Raw genomic sequence first — 23,224 nt, 5'->3', positions numbered from 1 at the left:
GTGGGTTTCTCCGTTGGATTGCTTCACATCCTGTTATAATATTGGTCCAATGAAAATGTGTATAATAGGGATTTCATAAACAAGTAACTCTTTCCTGTTTTGGGTAAATTTTTGGGAATCAGTTTGTGATCAGAGTTTACAGTTGTGTTGGTGATATCAGATACATTTTAAGAAGACATATGTGTATATTATATCATTGGAACTACTAAAGTGCTAATTCACTGTTGGACAAAAATATTATTTGGATTTTTGTGAACTCGTTTATAGATATTCTGGATTGTATTATTGTATAATTTCAAGACATTCAAGACTCTTGGAAGTCATTCGAAAGATTCAATATTTTTTGGACTTTTGATAGGTCATTTAGGATTATTTGGATTTTAATTCAAAAATAATGTAAATGTCTTTTTAATTTTCATGTTGTATTGTATTGCAATAAATTGGTTATGATATTACTTGAATTGTTGTTTTCACGTTTTTTGTTGCATATTGTAAGACTGGAGTTTTAAGAGAATGTAACGTGGTTTAGCCACCTAGACGAATGTGCAAATCTTTTGATTTCTATTGAAGTTCACGCTCACTTTTTGGTTTTCTCAAGTATTGTATATGATGCTCATTGTAGCACGCATGACTCAGTTGTTCATTTGAAAGTTTAGCATTGAGTCATTTATTGTCCGTCATGAATATATTGTTGTCACGGAATTTTGTATGATTTATATCAACATGTATATGTGATCAAAAATGTACTCGAGTTTCGTTGCTGCGTCCCATTTCAATATTGTTATATGAACGATAGATTCATAAATTCATACTCATTCCAATATCGCTTGATGAATTGATAAATTGATGAGTTGATAGATTAATGAAGAAATGAGTATTATATTGATAAGTGCATAAATCACATGCTTTGGTCACACATGGTGTTTAATAAGACCTTGTTTATATTGGGGTGTTAATCATATAATTTTATTTGTTGATCGGTGATAGGACGTTATTCACGTTTGTTTAAAATTCCATTCGTTAAATTCATATTTGAGTTGTCTCGTTGAGTTACTTGTTTTTGATAGTTCCATGTTAGGAACTTTATAATTTTCCTATCTTTCTGTTTATAATGGTGTCAGATTTGTTCATATTTACTTTGCGTTTCTAAATAAATATCTTATTAACGCAGTTGCTTTCGGTGTCTTCACTAATCCAGTCCCAACCCGGCTTCATTATGTAACAATTGTCTCGGATCTAAACAGCAGCTACATCCCTATGAGCAAAGAATGTGCTGATACAGTTTGTTGAACCCTTGGTCATATTTGTTGCAATAATATCAATATCGACGAAATGTTGGTAATGGTATTGAAATAATCCTGGTGATGATGTAAGTGAATATATTTCTGTCTGGAGAATTCGGTCCTCAAAACATGAGGTTTCCATGAACAACAATAAGGATAAATGTTAAACTTAAACCGAGGGTCTAGCATTTATTGCTTCATTTCATGACGTCCACACACGGTGGCCTTTGACATCTCTGCTTGTAGTATGCTCGCACAGTTCTTTGGAGTTGTGGTTCTCTCAAATGAAACTCCATAATCTCTTTGTTTCTGGTGTATATGTCATCTGCATGAGCTCTAGCTACCATAATCGCGCTGAGAAACATGTAGTTTAGATTGTTATGAACCTTGATGATCCTCGTTTGGCACACAAAAGATGATCGTCAGATAATAATAATAATAATAATAATAATAATAATAATAATAATAATAATAATAATAATAATAATAATAATATTAATAATAATAATAAAAATGAGAACTTTGTATAGCGCCTAATCTTTAGAAGCTCTAAGCGCTTTACAACGTTAAACAACACCTATAACATAAAATACATATATAATGATACGAATACAAACAAACAAACACCATGAAATTAAAAAATATAAAAAACATGCTGAAAATATTTAATGTTGGAAACAATATTAGGTCTTTAAGTTTGTTCTTGCAGTTGAAATAAATGAGTTTAAAGAGCACTCTTGAATGGGATCACTGAATCTTTATGTCTAAGTTCAGTGGGCAATTCACTCCACGTTACTGGGCCCTGGTATGCAAAAGAACGTTGTCCATATGACTTTGTTTTCAAAGTGGGAATAATGAGTATACGATTGTCAGAAGAGGATCGTAAGTATCTTGCTGGTATATACACATGGGTGAAGTCGGATATATATGTTGGACTGGAGTCAGTCAGTGAAACGTAGCACAGAGAACAAATTTTGTGTTTGATTCTGGATCGAATGGATAGCCAGTGTAGGGTACAGATCAGCGGGGAGGTGTGCTCTGATCGTGGTACTCTAAGTATGATCCGAGCAGTTGTATTTTGAACTTTCTGAAGTTTCTGGAGTAGATATTGAGATGAACCGGACAGAATTGAGTTACAATAGTCCAGTCTTGAAAGTACTAATGAACACACAAGTGTTTTAGTGGCATCAACTGAAAGATATTTGCGAATGGAGCTGATGCGTCTCAGCTCAAGATAAGCAGCCTTGCATATGTTTATAACATGTTGGTGCAATATGAGAGTATAGCCCAGAACAACACCTAGGTTTCGTACTAACTGTGTGAATTTAATGTTGGTGTTGCTGATATTTATTGTTTGAGGTAAATGATGTGAATGAGAAAGTCTTTGTGTTGTGATCAGAATGGCCTCAGTTTTATCATCATTCATCTGCAGCTTATTCAATGTCATCCATGATTTCACATTAAAAATGCACCTCTCTACACCTTGGATGGTAGCATCAACTTCAATTCGGTGGCTACATTTGTATAGTTAGGTGTCATCAGCGTACAATTGGTGAGACACTATATGATGATCTATGACACTTGACACCTGCTGAATGTATATAATGAAGAGAACAAGTCCAAGAACAGACCGATTGGAACGCCACAACATATATTAACTGGGCTGAGTGTATTCCATTTGCAGACACAATTTGTTTCCTGTTGACCAAGTAGGACTTGAACCACAGTAACACTGTATCATTATAGCCAAATACATGCTGGAGACGGTGAAGTAATATGTCATGGCCTATTGTGTCAAATGCTGCAGACAAATCAATGAGGGTGAGGACTGGAATCTTTCCGCTATCCAAAGCAGAGAGAATTTCATAACTACTTTTAGAAGAGTAGTTTCCGTACTGTGGCAAGGGCAATATACAGATTGTACATTGCTAAAATGACTGTTTGAATTAGTTGAAGGACTAATATGCTTTGCCTTGCCAAATATTTCAAATGCTATATAAGTTAATTAAAACAGTTAAACCACTTTATATGCTATTCGAAATACACACTGAGATAGTCTGATGCTAGACAATAACAATTCGATTGGTCTTCTGCTTACTGATCTTCTTTATTCCCCTTAAGGTATATATGTAATAAATATTCGCCACGTTAATATATGTACAATATAAAGCTACCAAAAATGTCGTTTTATATAAAGAAAGCATATGTAGGCTTTTCTTGTTTGCCTTTCTTTCAATTTAAGTTACGTCTGGAAACAAATTGTTCCTTTAATTTATTCATATTGTCCATTATCCATGTCTCTTGGCATCCGTCCGTCTACGAGAGACGATGGCATAGCTCCAAAGTACGCTTTTGCTTATCCTTCTTTTTAGCTCTCTTTTCAGCTTGCTTTATTCTTCTCTTTTCCTCTGCGTTTTGAACTCCCTGCCTGACAGTTAGACGCCAGCTGGAACGGTTGTTTGCACAGCTCTCCCAGTCGTTGACATTGATGTTTGCTGTCTTCATATCCTTCTTGCAAACATCTTTGTAGCGCAGATGTGGTCGTCCAGTTGGTCGTGCACCTTCTGCTAACTCCCCATATAAGAGGTCCTTGGGAATGCGACCTGGGTCCATTCTCTTGACATGGCCGAGCCAGCGAAGGCGCCTCTCGCTGAGTATGGAGAACATGCTGTTCATGTTGGCGCGTTCTAGAACCTCTGTGTTGGGTACTTTGTCCTGCCACTGGATGTGCAGAAAGCGCCGCAGACATCTCAGGTGGAAGCTGTTGAGTTTCCTCTCGTGTCTTGCATAGGTGGTCCATGTTTCGCTGCTGTAGAGAAGTGAGCTGAGCACGCACGCTTGGTAGACACGCAGTTTGGTCTTCTCTGTGAGGTTGGGGTTATTCCAGACCCTCTGGTTAAGTCTGGCCATCACTGCTGCTGCCTTGGCAATCCTGCCGCCCACCTCAGAATCAATGGAGAGTGAGCTGGAGATGTTAGACCCGAGGTATGTGAAGTTCTCGACAACTTCCAAATTGTACCCATCGATGGAGACAGAGGGAGGAGAGTCTATGTCCTGTGCCATGACATTTGTTTTCTTCAAACTGATGGTCAGTCCAAATTCCTTACATGCATGGGAGAGGCAGCATACCAGCTGCTGAAGTCCATCTTCCGTGTGTGATGTCAAGGCTGCATCGTCGGAAAAGAGCAATTCACGGATGAGTACCTCTGTGACTTTAGTCTTAGCACGGAGACGGGCGATGTTGAACAGCTTGCCGTCAGCCCTGGTATGGACGTACACTCCCTCGCTGCAGTCCTTGAATGCGTACTGGAGAAGTATGGAGAAGAAGATGGCAAAGAGCGTCGGTGCAAGGACACAGCCTTGTTTGACTCCGCTAATGACTGGGAATGCTTCAGATGTTGCGCCATTGAAGCACACTGTGCTGTGCATGTTCTCGTGGAACGACATAATGACAGCAAGCAGACGTGGGGGGCAGCCGATCTTCTGCAGGAGTCTGAAGAGTCCACTCCGACTAACCATGTCAAACGCCTTCGTCAGGTCTATGAAGGCAATGTAGAGGGGCATCCGCTGCTCGCGACATTTCTCCTGCAGCTGACGTAGTGAGAAGATCATGTCTACAGTTGACCTGCTGGCTCGAAATCCACACTGGGATTCTGGGTAGACGCGGGAGGCTAGGATCTGCAAGCGTGCCAAGGCAACACGGACGAAGGCCTTTCCGACGATGCTGGGGAGGGAGATGCCCCGATAGTTGTTGCAGTCACTACGGTCTCCTTTGTTTTTGTACAAAGTGACGATGTTGGCGTCACGCATGTCCTGTGGGATGTATCCCTGTTCCCACCAAAGGCAGAGGAGTGTGTGCAAGGGCTGGAGCAGTGCTGGTTTTCCGCTCTTGAGGACTTCAGGCGGAATGCCGTCGCTTCCAGGAGCCTTCCCACAGGCAAGGCAATCGATGGCTTTTCCGAGCTCTTCCAGGGTGGGCTGTGTGTCTAGCTCCTCCATGACAGGCAGGTCTGGAATGGCGTCCAGGGCAGTTCCAGTGACACTGTTTTGGGTTGCATATAGCTCGAGATAGTGCTCAACCCATCGCTGCAGTTGTTTCCCCTGGTCTGTGATGACTTCGCCCGTCTTGGACTTGAGGGGGGCGGTCTTGTAGCTAGGGGGGCCTGTCGCCTTTTTGATACCCTCATACATTCCTCTTGTATCCCCGGTGTCAGCAGCTGTCTGTATACTGTTGCAAAGGTTCAGCCAGTAGGTGTTGGCACAGCGGCGGGCGGTCTTCTGGACGTTGTTCCTTGCAATCCTGAGGGCATGTAGTGTTCTGGGGTTAGGTGCAGCCTTGTATGCCAGGAGGGCTTTCCTCTTTGCCTCAGTCACGGGCTCCATCTCCTCCCAGTTTGCCTCATACCAGTCGACATTCTTTCGCTCCCTCTTCCCGTAAGCTGTGATGGCTGAATTGTACACAGAGTCACGGATATGGGACCACTTGGAATCAATGGTGTCATCAGGTGTCACTTTGGTGAGGGCTTCCTTCAGTTTGCTGATGAACTGCTGTGTTTTCTCTGGGTTGCTTGCACAGCAGGTGTTGATACGTGGGTGACCCTTCTTCTTGGCGTGGTGCAGCTTCTTGGGTAATATTCACACCTTGCTGGCCACGAGGGAATGGTCCGTGTCACAATCGGCACTGTGTTAGCTGCGGGTAAGGAGGACTCTGGCCAGTTCTGCACGCCTGGTGATGACGAGGTCTAGCTGGTGCCAGTGGCATGAACGTGGGTGTCTCCACGACACCTGGTGGATCTCCTTTCATTTGAAGAAAGTGTTTGTCACACATAGGCTGTGGGAGCAGCACATCTGCAGCAGTCGCTGACCATTCTCGTTGATCTTGCCCCTTCCGTAAAAGCCGAGACAGGTGGACCAGGCCTCATGGTCAGCTCCCACTCTAGCATTGAAGTCTCCTAGTAAGTAAAGGCTTTCATTGTTGGGGATACTGGATATTGCCTGATCCAGAGCCTCATAAAACTTGTCTTTCTCCTCGTAGGTGGAGTAGAGGGTTGGGGTGTACACACTGAAGATGTTGACCGGGCCTATGGATGTTGACAGCCGGAGGGCAAGGATTCTCTCAGTACCTGATGATGGAGGTTCAATGAAGGCGATTAGCGTGTTCTTGACGGCAAAGCCTACACCATGCTGTCTAGGTTCATCCAATGGCTTCCCCTGCCAAAAGAATGTGTAATTGGCTTCCCTGATGGTGCCGCTGTCAGCCAGTCGGGTCTCCTGGAGGCAGGCAATGTCGATGTTCAGTCGGGAGAGTTCTCTGTTAATGACGGCAGTCTTCCGTGCATCGTCGATCTACTGTAGGTCAGTGGTCAATCCAGGACACATGGTCCTGATGTTCCAGGTTGCAAAACGCAGAGTTGGAGTCTTTTTATTTCTTCTTTTAGTCTTTCCTGGTGCAGAGTTTTGTGGCCCACTTGTCGAGATTGTTCTCTAAGCTCCACGCAGCCAGTGAAGCAGGCAGGCCATGGCGGGCAGCACCTTACTGACTGGGGGCTGCCCAGCTTGAGGCGGGCGGTAGCTGTCCAGTGAGACCTGATGATCTCTCCCACCGTCAGAAGTAACCCCTGGCGCCAAGCTCTACGCCAATCGAGCTTTGACTTAGAACCGGTAAACTGCTACTTCTCGTGTTGTGCCGACGCCGTACGACGACGCTGGAGTGTCCTCTCCAGTGGAGCTGCGAAGCCTGGGCAGGGTGGTATGGAGAATCAGCTGTTGCCCATGCAGCAGATCCCCCATCTCCACGCAGCTGGTGTGCCCAAGGGAACGACGAATGCCGATACAGCTTGGCACCAACGGCGTCGCAGGAGTTGCCGGAATGACGTTGAAGTCAATGTCATACCGCCTTAGGGACTCCATCTCCGGATTTTCTGTCGGGGTTTACTCCCTTAGCCTTTCCCATGAGTGGGTATAGGCACAAGGCAGCAGAGGTTTGGAATCGGAGTTTTCCTTCTTCTAGATGAGCTACCATCCAAGGTTTACGAGTCCCATCTACCCGAAGCAACTGGTTTTAAGGCGCCAGTGGGCCGCCTTCACCCCTTCTCCTGTTAGTAGAAAACATGGTCTGCCGGGCTTCAAATCTAAGCCACTCGCGAAGGCCAGGACCTGGATTTTAGTTGACAGAGGCAGTAAGAGACGCAAGCCGTATGGGGCATTTTGGAGGATTGGGGCGCTTGTCTCCCACTCCAACCCCGGGCAATGTCAACCTTAGACCATATTATTCATTATCCATGAATATCTGCATAATTTAAGACAGAGTCAAGATTACGCTTTTCGATGAGTATATATTCTGAGCAAACGGCTTTGTTTCCTCCAGATAACCGTTTGACTTCAAAACTGCTTCCCGTAACATTTTGCTTAATCTTGCATCATCCTGCCAAGTTATAAGAATATATTGACAGGTTACCTCCTCCAATTTTAAACGTGACATTACATTAAAACCTGTCATATTGTATTGAAATTTATAATGATTTAACCTTTGTCAAAAACTGATGTTGATCTGATTGATTTCATTTATCGGACATTTTGTTTATTATATAAACTCTTTTCCAATTGATAGTATTGTCTCTTTTTATATAATAAATGTGAATTAGTTTGAAATTAATTTATAAAGGTATGGTCTCAAAAATTAACTGATCATAAATACAAAATCTCAGTTTACAGTCGGGTATAATTTCAATATTGGAAGTATGACCACGACAAATATGTTACGTTTTGAGGCGGCGAATTATATAAAACAATTTAAAGAGACAGAGAATCCTGCATATTCAATATAGAGCTGTTGAACATAAATATAACTGTACTTTGCGTTTTAGAGGAGGAGGGTTGGGTAATTTCTAGGGACTGGTCAGTTTTATATCCTGATTTTAACGATGATTTGGTCACGCCTGTAGAACAAAAATAATAAAATAATTGATCCATTAGCTTGGTATTGATCAATGCATATATTCGGCTGTCATCACTGTTTTTCCCAACAGATTTCAAACTTTGCCATCTTTAAGTTTAAAAGACCACGAACATTGACTCTATTCCTAAATTAGTATTTTCGGGTGGTTTATGCGCATGGCTCTGTTTATTCTAGTCCTTGTCTATGAGATCTTACAAACTCTTCTTCGCTTGTTTTTTACTGCCTATGATCTACCTTACAGTTTTGATGATGAAACCTAATTTTATGACTTACATTTCATTCCAAAAATGTCATTGTCTTGGTTTATTTTTCTCCTATAGTTACAATTTTAATGTCATGGAACATTCGTCCCAGAAATGCATTGTCTTAAATCATATACCAGAAAGTGGTTACTCGCCCAGTTTCTTAATTTATGCATGCATGTAGGTTGCTCGTAAATACTCCGACAGCGGTTTTATTTGTTACTTAGTAGAGTATGAAATCACATGTCATCACTAAAGGCGTCAGTGAATGTCTGTCTCTCTTAATCTTCACAAGATTTGATATTGTCGTGAAAGTGATTTTAAAATGACAATGAGATGTCGTCAGAGCATATGTGTGGCTTAAAAAGTATAGCATAAATAACTAGTAATCTCAACCTAGCTGAGACACTTTACTAAATTCTGTACGTGGCTAATGAACTAATTTAGCTACGTACTTACATGATATTAATGTATGATCCGCCTTATACATATAAAACCTTTTATTATCCGGTGATTCACACAATGTTTTCATTCTTGCATCATTTATCAATGTGTTCCGTCTCTCTGTCCATGTTTTACTTTCATTTATATTACTCCAAAACGGACAACTGATAATAATATGAATGCCAAATCTTCTGTATTAATTTCATTCTTACAATTATGATTGAACGATAGGAAGTAAAACATATACCTTGAGCCGTGTCGTTATGATTTATAACATTTACTAAATTGATATATCAACAACTGTCAAGAAAGCACTTCTGATCAATGTTCCACGTAAGACCACTATTGAATTAAATTGCTGTTTTTATGCATTTCCATGGAATGGACACCAGCATAGATCATAACAGGTGTTTTTCAGAGCTCTCTGTTGTGGGGATTTGGATTCTAGGCAGTAATCTCTATATAACATATAAATTCATATCATATGTTGTGTCAGCTGGGGAAGACAGTATATCAGCAGAACGTGTTCAAGCAGGATGAACCTCCAAGATAAATGTCATCACAACAATCTGCAACAAAATCGGGCAAACAGGAGAATGACCCATCACATGGTCCTAAGAAACAGAATTTCCAGCCGTGACAGAACTACCAACAAATCAGCCTCATCAGTCAGATTAGCAAATTTATGCTTAAGATCGTCGTCAATAGAACGACACTCCAAGCAGAGCAAATCATTGCAGATGAACAAGCAGGACGCTATGTATAATGTGTATGCAGCACCAACGGGACCTCTATCATGTTTTCATTGATTTCAAGAAGGCATTGGACAGGTTATGACATGCATCCTTGTCGACCATCATGCTGTATACAAAATTAACATCAAACGCATCAGACAGCACCATAGAAAGACTGTTTGACAAGGCGACTAGCTCGGTTGTTCTCAATGGGAAATATGAAATTGGCACAGAACCACAGTCTGAGTTAGAAAAAGCATACCTTCTTTCACCCACTCTCTTCAACATCTACGTAGACTGGATTATGTCCGATACCATGGAAGACCATGAGGGCAGTGTCAGTTCTAATGAAGAACCATCACCAACCGATGTCCATCACACAACTTCCCGTTTCAGCGTCCGCTTGATTTGAACGATGGGTATTGGATGGTACAGATTTGTCAATTAATAATATTTAATAACTGAACAGAATATAACAACAGCTAAATCGATCCGGACGTGTGATATGCAAATTGATACTTATGGCAACGAACCACTGTGGAGCATTGTTATCTTGATGGATTAATACGATTTAATTTTTCATTAACACCGTCGGTTTGATAAGCAATTCTTGTTTCGTTAATCTCGAAAGTTAGTTATATCTAAATTAAAACCTAAAATAATTCACTCTGATATGTCTCATATTTGCAGGCTACAGCTATAAGCTGCCGTTCATATTTGAAACGAAAGTTTTGCATATTGATGACGTTGTATTGTGAGATTATTTAGAAGCGCTGGTGTTTCAAAATTATTTATATGTAAGATCTGATTTCGTTGAACAAGACACCAATACAGGAACCATCGGCGTTTGAAACTACAACGCTTTTCATGGCACATTAAATAACCCGTAAAACAGCTTCTCTCTCTCTCTCTCTCTCTCTCTCTCTCTCTCTCTCTCTCTCTCTCGGAAGTCAATGTTGTATGGGTCTTATCATAACCATCCATCTACATGAAAGCTATGGATGTGTCAGTTTGACTGAAAAATATTTTAACATGTAATTGTAACACAATTGTAGTAAATTTTAAAAATAAAGTTTTAACACCCTCCAAAATTCCATGTGAACACAAGCATGGGTCAATGATGACATCCTCTTACAGACGGCAATCATTGAGGTAATATAACTACCGAGATTTCTTGAATTCACACGTAGCGGGGGTGGGGTGGTCATATTAGTAATTAGGTGATACATCAAAACAATTAACAACGTTTGTGCTTCAGCTCAACATTATGGACATATAAAATTTGTGTTCAGGTACTAGATATTTTCTATTCACTTGCTTGTATTTCGTCAACACCTTGAGGCCATGAAAATAGATTAAGTTGCGCTCATTCTATCCCCTTTAATCTTTAGGTCAAGGTCACTTAAGAAGAGTAAATTTCATTAAGGGGATTGTCGAAAATATAATTTCGGTATATTTGGATGTGATAATTCTTCAACATGCTCGGGCAAATCTTTGGCCGTAACTCCAGGTAAAATGCTAAATTGCAATGTTTTAGTCGTGGCTTAGACATACAAACTCAAGTCGTTTTGTTTAGGTTTAAACTGAAAATGCTTTATTAATTAGTCCGTCATTGTAGGCTAGCAATAAACTACATTTGTTTCTGTTGTACTTTAGATCTTTCCATATAGTTAGCTAACGTGATTTTCCTTCTTGATACCCGAATGTTGCTGATTGAAATAAAAAAACGGGTATATTCTTCCGGTTGTTTGTAACTATTCTGAATAAAGCTTTAAGTGATAAACTGACAGTCACTTTTCTAAGTACAGTACGCCCGATAATCAGTCATTACAGTGAGACATCGCGGCACGTTTACGGTAAATATCTTCTTATTTTCAATTACATAATTTTGCTTTAAAAACTTGAAGGACCGATATTTCAAAAACGGATAAATATGCTTATATAAATTTAGTAGCTGAGAGATGGGATACATTTTTGTAGAATTTAGACATTTGCGACTCTTGTTCTGACAAAAGCGCATAGAGAAACGCATACATGCAAATATAGATGCAATCATGAATACAAACACCCACACATAGGCATAAGCACAAATACACACACCTCAATGGAAACACTAAAAAGAATTAAAGCACATTCTTTGGTGGCAATCTGACAGATTTCTCATAAGAAACTTCTCATCAATCAATATTTGCTGTAACAAATAACACCCATGCACTTGTATGTAACAAATTTTGAATCACGTTTCCAAGTTTATACTTACAATTTTACAATTTCCTAGGAACTATTTGAACATTTCTTTCCTGTGGTTTTAAAATGACGTGTGGTAGCTTAATTAATGGAAAAAGAAGATTTGCTTTTTTGTGTGATGAAACTTTGAAATACTTCCACATATAAAAAAACAAAGTACATATTGGTATCAGCCCAAGAATATGTAATTTTATAATTTCAACCTAACTTGTATAATCAAGAACTGAACTTCATGTCTTACAGTGTTCCAAGATAATGATGCTTTCACGCTACATGAACGGCCGAAGGGAAACTGCAACACTTCATGTATAGTATATCATGGAATTTCAAGCATAAAGGCTCTGTCAATCCTATCAAATATGAAGTTATATTCTCAACATTACAAATATTGAAAGAAATAATAAAAATGAGAAAAGAACTTACGGTTTTACGAATCAAATCCAAAATTGATCCAAGCAGTAAAAAAAATAGAAATCCTAGTAATAAAAAGTCCTAAATGAATGAGTTGGAATCCTGATGAAATCCAAAATGGAAGACGCTGACGTATACTGGGGTAAGCCTTGTACTGAAGTGTCAATAGTTCTTTGTTGAATCACAGAAAATAATATTGCTGGGGGAATTCTGATTTTTGATAACTGTTTTTTGTCCGAAAATACATTTAGAGCACTAGTATTTCCAGGGGAAAATATTCTCTTGGAATCCAAAATAATTTGAAGAAAAATATAATAATTAACGCCAACATTGTTCACAACATAAAACACTTTGACTTCTCAAGTGTTTTGACAATGAAAACCATTATTTCTCAAAACATTAATAATAAATCTAGCTATAAGGCAAACATAATGCCAAGGTGTGGGTCAATCCTCTGGAAAAACCAGAGTTTGTAACAATTAATGCATGTTTTTTGACACGTAGACAAGATATGGCCTTGATTCTTATTTACAAATCTTTCTCTGAGAACTAATGAAAAAACTATATAAAAAAGTTGTTTACGAGAAAATATCACTTGTTCTGAATCAAATTCAGGAACTAGGTAAGCAGTAGATAACAATTTTCTTGTATTAGTTGTTTACTTTAAAATTTAAAAAATCAGTGAAAACATTACTTTATTCCAGTAAATAAAGTTACTTTACAATAGCATGAAATAGAATAAAAAAAATTAAAATTAACAAACAATTAAACTAAATCAAATATAAATTAAATTAAATATACATACCATCATTCCATGAAAAGCAAATACGAATCATTTATTTCTCACCAATTTCCATCTCTAATACATTGAGATAGGAAGAGAGGTATTTATTAATTTTATATGTTTTATTAATTGTCGCTGCGTTTCAACACATTCATAGGAAATGATGAAAACCCATTAAAGCCTCGGTGCGACCATATATTCAGTTAGGCATGAACATGGTGCAAGTATTGGCTTGATGTTTGTTTGGCTTTTTCGATTCCGTCTGTCTCAAATATCTGAGTGACAAAAGCAAACTATATTTACAATAATGTTGCATCGCGTCCTGCATTATAAATCTTCTTTTATAATAAATTGGACATAAACTATATGGACATTTACACATATTTTACAACTCAGTTTATATTCGGTATCTCAGAATGTTAATGTATCGTAATTAATGTCTGAAATAATTGATATCAAAAAGCAATCAGGGAATTATGGAGGCGGGTTCAAATGTTCTTCACAGTTAACTATTTAAGGACCATTTTCATAACACTAAAATATGTCATTTTTGCATAAAAGGGTATCAGACGTATTTGCGTAATCAAGTTGTATGCAAAACAGAGACTGGATGAGTCTGTAACTTTGAGAATTATGTGGAGAAAATATAAGTATATTTTTATGACGCCTGTATCGGGTCATGTCTGATGTAGTTGTATGATTTGTGCTCTTCAAATCAATACATTTCATTTGCTTTCCTACAGAATGATTGAACATTAAGTTGTTTATGATTTTATATAAATAAACACAAACAAAATTATTTATAATTTATTATTTATATTGTTAATATATTTATATTTTATTATTTATATTATTAATATATTTATATTTTATTATTTCTTTATTAATATATTTATATTTTATTATTTATATACATACAAACCTAATAAAATTCTGATGAAACGTTTAATCAGCCATATAAAAGGTCACAGATCCCTCTGATGATGTACAACAATATAGTCCAACAACGATTATACACGTGGAAACATACCTGGTACACGATAAAGGTTTATACAAGTTTGACACATGTAATAAATTGCTCATTTCCTGACTGTGTATTCAAGACAAACAGGGAACGCCATGCAATCATTAAATTATGTTGCTAAAATTATTATGGATTCCAATTTCTGCACTATTATTACTCAAGCTGACAAATGCTATTGAACCATTGTCCAGAAACAAACGAATGTTCGTTCAATAGTATTCTCCCTAGTCTGAGAGTTACTGTTTTCTTTATTTCATTTCATAATTTGAAAGGTTTTCAGCACTAGTGATAAACTGTTTGGCACCATTATTGATTTGACAATGGTTTTGGACAATGTTAATAGATGTCAACCCTGGTTTTAATTGCTGAGCAAAAATAGTATTGATGCTAAAATGTTCAAGGTGTTGAGATTTGTTTATTCCTGCATTAAATGTAATGTAGATCAAACTATTCAATTCTATTCAGTGTCAGTGATGTGAGAATCTATTAAATCAAGGATATAGTCCCTAGCAAATAACTAAACAATGTTTAGACGTCTTAATCGTTCCGAATCGTTTCACACGAGCGACTATGTAGCTCATGCACACGTTAATGGATATGACAGAAGAACAGAATGAAAAATCACAGGGAAAGTCGATTTCGAATATTGTGTCGCAAGGTGATTATTACCTCCCTGAATACCTGTCTAAATTTCCCATTATAGAAAATATAAAATGATTATAATGATTGTTATTAAACAGCACATTATCATCATTCAAGATTCATCAATAGATTTCTTTCTTCTGACGGAGTTCCAATAAAGTCCCGATAATAGGCCTTCCACATTGTTACAATTACTTTCAAAGGCAATATTTATATTGTCTGTATTGTCAATAATGCAAACGACTGCATACACTGGTAATGTCCCTGAAGGCTAACACAACATTATAAACAAATTGTGTTTCGTCGTTGAGGGTCTCTTTTGTCACCAATGATTTTATTGAAGTGTCCGAGTTCAAAGAAATCGACACAATTTAATAATTGAGTCAGAAAATAAATTTACAAGGTCATTATAATGACACGGAAGACATGCGGGAATTCCGCATTTTTATAACGATACTCTGTTATTATCGTTCTAAAATCAGTAGTGTTGACAGCCAAGAAAAACCTTTCAACTGCATGATTTAACAATTGATAGCGACAGGGGTGGGTTTGTGTATGATTGTATATACCTCTCTGTAATCATAGAAAAGAGGAGAGAATATTATTTTCTTAACAAATCCTGTATATAATTCTTCTTAAAAGTAAGTTTTTCACCTAGTTTCACTATCAAATTGTATGTAAAATATAAATTTAAAACGTAGCAAACACTTGGATATAAGATTGCTACAACCACGTACGTTCATTAGTTCAATCCTGAAATGTTGAAGATAGAAAGTATTCATACAAAAAGAGTTTACACAAGCTGTAATAATGGCACCAGAGTCATTCTAGTTGAAACAGCCTGGAAAGGCTTGTCAGCTCATTATATACAGTAGTTGCATAATCAGTATTGTGAAATCATTTGTACGATGTGTACGATACCTTTAGGCTATCACAGCCGTAAATACAATTTATTTGTATTCGGTTTCTAGTGATTAGGAGATTTTACAATATTTAGATGTATAAGAAATTAAATTCTTAAGTTAATAATATGTCAGATTCAAAAAAAGTTGTTGGTAATGCTGTATTTCATTGTTAGCATTACAACATGTACCTTGTTAATCCCATTTTTGCATACATTTTAACAAAGTATATTATTTATTCATGGCCGAATATAGAACTTACGAGCTTCTTCTCTCAACAAACGCAAAAGTGATCGCAAATAAATTTGTTTAATGCTAACAGTACAAAGTCTCTAACTTTTTCTTCTCTACACTTTGTTTATAGTGCCTTTAAATGACTAAAACACCTATCAAAGAAAAGTCCCAAACAAAAGCCAAAACTTTTTAGGTGAAAACAATATTAAATGACACGGTAACTATTTACTATTGTATAAACATGCGAGTGAAGACAAGATATAGGATTGAAGATAACATAGAGACAACACAAACAATAAACACAAACCCGATGAAGATACAAACATTTACATAACAAACAAATTCTACTGGAATAGAAGTTTAATTAAAGTAGAAGTAGTTATGTAAATTTGTTTTTTTAATAACTTTTTTAGGTTTGTATTATTCTTCTTGTCTCTACTTTGTGTTTGCATTGAAAACAAATTCAACTAAGGTCGAAAGCGCTAAGGCTAGTGAGAAACTACTTGTGCAACGCTTTTGTCTGTTTATTGCACGCACACACGCACACACACATCACACACATACCTACACACACACCTAATCACACACACACACACACACACACACACATCATTACAATCACGTAATGCTACTATTGTGATCTAACAGATTTGATTACAATCCACTACGGGGCCCCGAGTGGCCGAGTGATCTAAAGAACTTTTCGTTACGAGTCACTGGCATCTACCGTCTGACTACGTTGGATCAAGTCTCGGATTCAGCCAATGTAGGTATGTGAGACCGCTTGCCAGCAGCTTCTCGAGGGTCGGTGGTTCTCTCCGGGGATTTATTTCCCGAGTTTTCCCTTTACCATTAATACGGGCCGCCATGTATAGCATATCGTTTGCTGTAAAATGGCATTAAACCCTACAACAACAACAATAACAACAACCTTTGATTAAAGTAGAAGTAGTTATGTAATTTTTGTATAACCTTTTCAGGTTTGTATTATTCTTCTTTTCTCTAGGTCGTCTTTGCTTTGAAAACAAATTCAAATAAGGTCGAAAGCGATCAGGCTTTCATTGCAATCACGTCATAACTTAATAAGTGATTACTTAATAAGCAGCAGGAAATATACATCACAATATATCAAACGCATTCAAATTGTTTTCTGCAGCTTACTCATCACGTATAAAGCAATAGTTGAACACAGTTCAGGCTAGTTTGATACACAATAGAAACAATGTCATTTCTATAAACCAATTAGTCACATTCATCCTCCACCAACAACGTATGCGTTTCCAAGAGAAATATCATTCGCCAGTCAATGATTAATTATGAAGCGTGTCATATTTCAAGCAGTATATCTGCTTTTGCATTATTTAAACTAGACTAACTCATCTCTCAGATATCAGATACTCTTTACCTTTTATTGCAGTCGTTGGAGAAAGTTTAAAGGGGCAGTGTGAAATTCTGAACGATAACTATTTTGCCTTGTTAACATTCTTCGGCCTTATAATGTTTCCTTCCATGACACCGACTGGAACGTACAGTCTCTATGCCATGGTTTTATTTGCATTGACCTTTGGCTCATTAGCTCAAGGTAAGTGTTTACTTCCTATAAAATTGTTGTTTTTTTAAATTTCAAACAGACTTTTACGTGGGTGTCTCCAGTAACGAAGTTCGGGAGGGTAGTCAAGATTTACAAATTGTTACTCTATTACATAAATGTTCATTTCCATGGCTATATATAAATTGTAATTTCAGTCTTACTATTTTATTGTATATGTTGTATATGTTGGGTGATTTTTTTATTTGTGATTTTAAATACGGTCATCCTTACAGAGTAAACGCATTTGAACGCAAAATGAAGAGACTTTGTGATATTACATAAGCATTTCTTTCTGTTCTGTTTTTCTTAGACCGTTATCGATGAATATATTTCATGTATCTATCCTAATATATTCATCTCATTACTTAAAATACCTAATTCTATTGTATAACATGTCCTCTATATATATTGTATATATTACATTTTAAATAAAGGACTGCTGCTTGACCACTGGTTTTCAAATATCTGCATATAGTAATGTTGAAGCGAATAAATCGGAGTTATATCTTTTGTAACCTAGGATTTTACCTCCATGTACGCTTCAGTTAAAGCGACATGTGTATAATATAAGTGAATAAATTAGATTCAATTGCCAAGAATTAATGTACATTATTATTAAGCAGTTTCCAGCATTCTAAACATCTTCCAACTTTTTCACAGTTATATCAAGCATTTTCTGTAGCTGTTCCGTGACTATTCTAATATCTCTCATAGGTTATGAATGAGCTTCAAACGATAATGTAAAAATACTTCATTGACAGATCTAGTTTATGTAACTATAATTGTAATGCCTGTGAATCAAACCTTCATCCTCTTGTTCGCATAATCTACCTTAATGGAATTTTCTTCCAATTTCAGTTAATGGATATTTAATTAATCCACAGGATCACGCCAATAAATACTTACTGAACTGCTTAAATTTCACTGATATTACTAAAATGAGACCGAAGCTAGTACAGTTTCTAATTCAAAATTTATTAGTCGTTAATATCGACAGAAAATAAAAAGAAATGTATTTCTCAAACAAACTCACAGGAGGTTGAAAGGTTGTATTTTCCCCTGCATATGTTTCATTGTCATATCTAGATCCCACAATTTACTTCTAAGGAACCAACTTTCAGTTTTTATGCCATGTGCCTCTCTGCCATTATGTGTAGGGAACTTGCTTCGTCGGATTCCAGGGATGATTGATGAAATTGTTTGCATACATCCGCGACTGAAGTAACTCGAGCACTTTCGTATTTCTCATAATACTGATTGAAGAAAGTATGAAAATCATTGTCTCTCTTGGGTTATAATTCAGTCATTTTCTCCATTTTCTAGACCATTTTGTGTACTTTCCTAGTCTCTAATCTTGATCATATTTGCAATCGCGCTGTCTTTTTGTCATCATCTACTGTATATTGAATGAGTGGCACCGCACTTGTAAATTGTTCCGGAAGTTTAAATTGTCACCGCACAATATATTTAATGTTTACTAAGTACACTGTTTGGCATAATAATAGAATCTCCGTTGAGCGGAAGCGAACATTTCTTGTAAGAGTCAGCAAAGTCACACATGGACCCGGAAAATGTGAGCGGCAATTTATGTTTTTTCCTCTGGCATTGAAGCTTCCTCCTTTTCACCATTTTCACTTTCTTGGGACACTCTGTAGACTATCGTCCTTTTATCCTGAGATTAATAAGAGAAAACAGTACCTGTTCACAAGAGATACAGACAGCTTCTAAAACACAGTATACAGGTCAGGAAACAATTATGGCTTCAAACACCATTTATGCCAATGTCAGATACAATTGTGTTTGCATTGCTCGATCACATTTCGTGCATATTACCATAGACAGTACTCATAATAAAATGGCCAATTGATAAGGTCAGTTGGTGTACTGAAATGAAGAGTAGAGAAAAAAATATGTAGCAAACTGAAGAACCAAATTTGCATTCATTGATGCAGAATATTATCGCATGAACATTTCTGCCAATGTTTCTCAGTCGACAATGGAAAGTTGCTTTAATTGAAAGATTTTAAACCTAGGAGTAAGAAAACCAAACGAAAAATAATATTACAAATTGTGATCCCTACATGGTTTCACACAGGATTTTCAACAATAGAGACGTTGCGCTTGTATGGAAAAAGAATCAAATCCTTGTATCCCTGTTCCTAAGTGTATTTTTCTTCTTTCCATCCTGTTTTTTCCTTTTCACTCCACGTGTGATAATGTATAAGTATTTTTGTTTCTATTTGGTTTTTTATTTTAGCAGTAGAAAATTGGTTTATCTTATCAGCGACATGTTATAGCTATGTATACAAAATATTAGGACTTACAACTATACGGAAATGCAGACCAAACAATTGAAACTTTAACAAATATTCGTATGCTGTTCCGACTATATGTCCAAATGCATATTCAGATATGCTGAGCTCTATTGCGTTACTTTGTAATACGTTTGACATGTTTATATTGAATTTCTTCTCAGTCAAAACTGCTTCATCAGTTAACTAAATCATAAGAGATGAAAAAGTTTAGAATACGCACCATTTCATCGTCTGCATCTTGCCAATGTAGTCACGTGCAGAAACAATCTTGAAATTTATGAAACCAAAACATACAAGATTGTGGTCAAGAAATAGAATTGGAAATACACACACACACACACACACACACACACACACACACACACATATATATATATATATATATATATATATATATATATATATATATATATATATATATATATATGTATATATATATATATATATATATATATATGGCTGTACAATTTTTTTCCATAGATGTCTCTAGATGTAGTACTTGGGATCAAGACAACGATTCCGAGAATAACCTGGACTCATCTGTTACCATGTGGGAGAAACACGACTGCCCGCTCATCGATTGTGCCATGTTGTGCAACCAGGATCAGTCTTGTATTTCATTTTTCTACCATCCCTCACAGCAACTGTGTTTAGGAACGCAGTCTTACAAACATGGGCTCCCTTCTAGTATTTCAATACAACAAGGATGGCAATATTACACTGGTAGGTTCATAGAAATGTAATTACAATAACATATCTTATGACAATACTTCACTAGTATGCTCATTACAGTCAAATATAATTAATATAACATTTATTTTGTTAATGCTACACTAGTAGGTTAATTACAGTGAAATGTATTTACAATACCATCTCTATTATCAATACTAAAATGATAGGTCAATTACAGTAAAATGTAACTATAATAATATCGGTATTGGTAATAATACACTAGTACCTACCTTGCAGTTAAAGGTTATCAAATTAGCATTTTTACTGACAATATTACACTACCATATTCATTACAGTCAAATCGAACTTTTAAACAAAATGTATTTGCAATTCCACACTAGCGGGTCAAACAGCCAAAAGTAATTAAAATAACGTCTCTATATCTCTGTATGCATTACTATACTAGTAGATTCCTTACGGTCAAGTGCGACTGCTCTGGTGGCCTAGTGGTTAGAGCGTCCGGCTCGGATGCGGAAGGTCGCGGGTTCCAACCCCGGCCGAGTCATACCAAAGACTTGTAAAAATGGTTATGACAGCTGTTTCGCTAGGCACTCAACATTAAGAGGTTAGTCTTTTGACTAGTCAGCCGGTTGTCAGGATAAAGAGACTGGGTGGGACATCATTCTATATGTCAGAGGCATGATGTCCCAGTGCTATACATAACTATAAACTGACACACTGCAGACATCGTAGCGATATGACTGTATAACCGTTAAAGCTACGTTAAAATTATTAAAAAAGCACACACACAGTGAAGTGTAACGGAAATAGCAGTAATATTTGCATTGCTACACTAGCAGGTTCGATACAGTCAAATGTAATGGAAATATCGAATATATTGGCATTGTTACACGAGTAGGTTACTTACTGTCAAATATAACGGAAATATGATATGCATTAGCATTGCTACACATGTAGTTCCTTACAGACAAAATTAACGGAACTATCATCAATATTAGCACTGCTAGACAAGTAGATTCGAAATGCATATATGTAAGATTATTATACATGAATAAGAAGTATATATCCTAACACAACTCACATATAACCAACGATATACATCAAGACGGCGAGAAGGTTGAAGTTGTTGTACCTTACTCACTCGAACCATGATGGAAATCAAATTGATGCATTTAAATGAGTACGGCACATTATTCCCTTTCTTGTTCCATGTCACAGACTTGTTTTCGCAATCATTACGTAGCTTTCCTCTTCAAGCGAAAATAATAAGATACGGAATACTTTCATATGTTTTATAGAACCACAACACTGCGACGGAGAATATATCTTCAACCAGTCATCAGGGTTGTGCTACAAATTACATGTAGAAGGTAAAACATTTAATGACGCCATGGATGCATGTGAAGCGGAAGGAGCCAAGATGCTGGTCTTAAGAAATCAAAATGAATGAAATTGACTTCATAAACACAGGTATAGTATTTAGCCATCGTAATATTGCAAAGTGCTGTCTCTAACAATGTATTGCATTAATTCAGAACATACAGGCAAAGATTCGATTTAAGAAAGGTAAATCATGAAAGGAATATTAAACCATTCGATACAAACAAAACAACCTAATCGACATTAAACGTTTTCTTCAAAAAAACTCCAAACATTTATCATGCAAGTCATATATATATATATATATATATATATATATATATATATATATATATATATATATATATATATATATATATATATATATATATGTGTGTGTGTGTGTGTGTGTGTGTGTGTGTGTAATTATAAATATATCCATAAATGAATACACTCTTTAACTGTTTTTCTAGGACATTATATTTGACCAGTTTGCAATTTTAAATGCGTGAAGAGGTCCATTTGAAATTGATATCTTGTCTTCAACCATACACACAATTGTTTTGTGTTTCTAGTTCGTAATGTCATATGTTATGATATTATTGTCTTATGCTAGTGTGTGTATTCTCTTATTTAACTGCATTTGATGGCTTATCCTACAGCGTGTGTTGTCTTATGTTACACCATGCCTTGTCTTTGTTACATCATTTATTGTAACAAAGGAAACTAAATAACGTAAAGATTGTTTATTGCATTATGAAAGGTTAATTATTCAATGCATGCTTCTGATTTCAAATTATAAGCTGTCCCCAATGTTTAAAATGAATTGTGTTGACTATTTCAAACCGAAATACACCAGATAATTACAGGTATCGTGTTTATAAAAGACAAAAAGATAGTACAAGAATATTACCTTAATTGTTAACATCAATAAGTAATTATTATTTCATGGCGATGCTTGTCTTCTCACAATTTTGGTACACACGTAACGCTTACTCTGTACATTTATTTGAAAATCTCAAATTCTAAAAATATCACATTGCTACAAACAGTGACATGATGAAATGAATGGAAGCGCTCTGAATTTATAATATAACAATAAGATATAGTTTTTCATATTATCATAACGTTACATAACGACAGATAGATAGATAGATAGAGATTCAATAAAGCATGTATATTTTCTAATCGTCCGTTACATTATATATATATATATATATATATATATATATATATATATATATATATATATATATATATATATATATATATATATATATATATATAAGCATTGCATGGTATTTAAAGTGTTGGTATAAAGCGAATTGATATACCAATACTACTGGTATATCAAATTCGGA

General features: G+C 36.4%; 1 protein-coding gene across 1 annotated transcript in view; it reads left to right on the top strand.

Moving 5' to 3' along the window:
* The window catches only part of LOC149787177 (uncharacterized), a 45,649-nt gene extending 23,695 nt beyond the window's left edge, over nucleotides 1-21,954 (top strand). The window contains exons 3-4 of the mRNA XM_089976058.1: nucleotides 17,323-17,487; nucleotides 21,803-21,954. Coding sequence (XP_089832184.1) covers nucleotides 17,323-17,487; nucleotides 21,803-21,954 — 317 coding nt within the window. The remainder of the gene's footprint in view (nucleotides 1-17,322; nucleotides 17,488-21,802) is intronic.
* Nucleotides 21,955-23,224: the final 1,270 nt, after the last annotated feature.

Source organism: Sinohyriopsis cumingii, chromosome 12, assembly GCF_028554795.1.
Source record: "Sinohyriopsis cumingii isolate HCF-2022 chromosome 12, ASM2855479v2, whole genome shotgun sequence".
NCBI classification, from domain to species: Eukaryota; Metazoa; Mollusca; class Bivalvia; order Unionida; family Unionidae; genus Sinohyriopsis; species Sinohyriopsis cumingii.
Note: the sequence above shows the minus strand (reverse complement) of the source record. Positions and strands in the feature narration are given on the sequence as shown.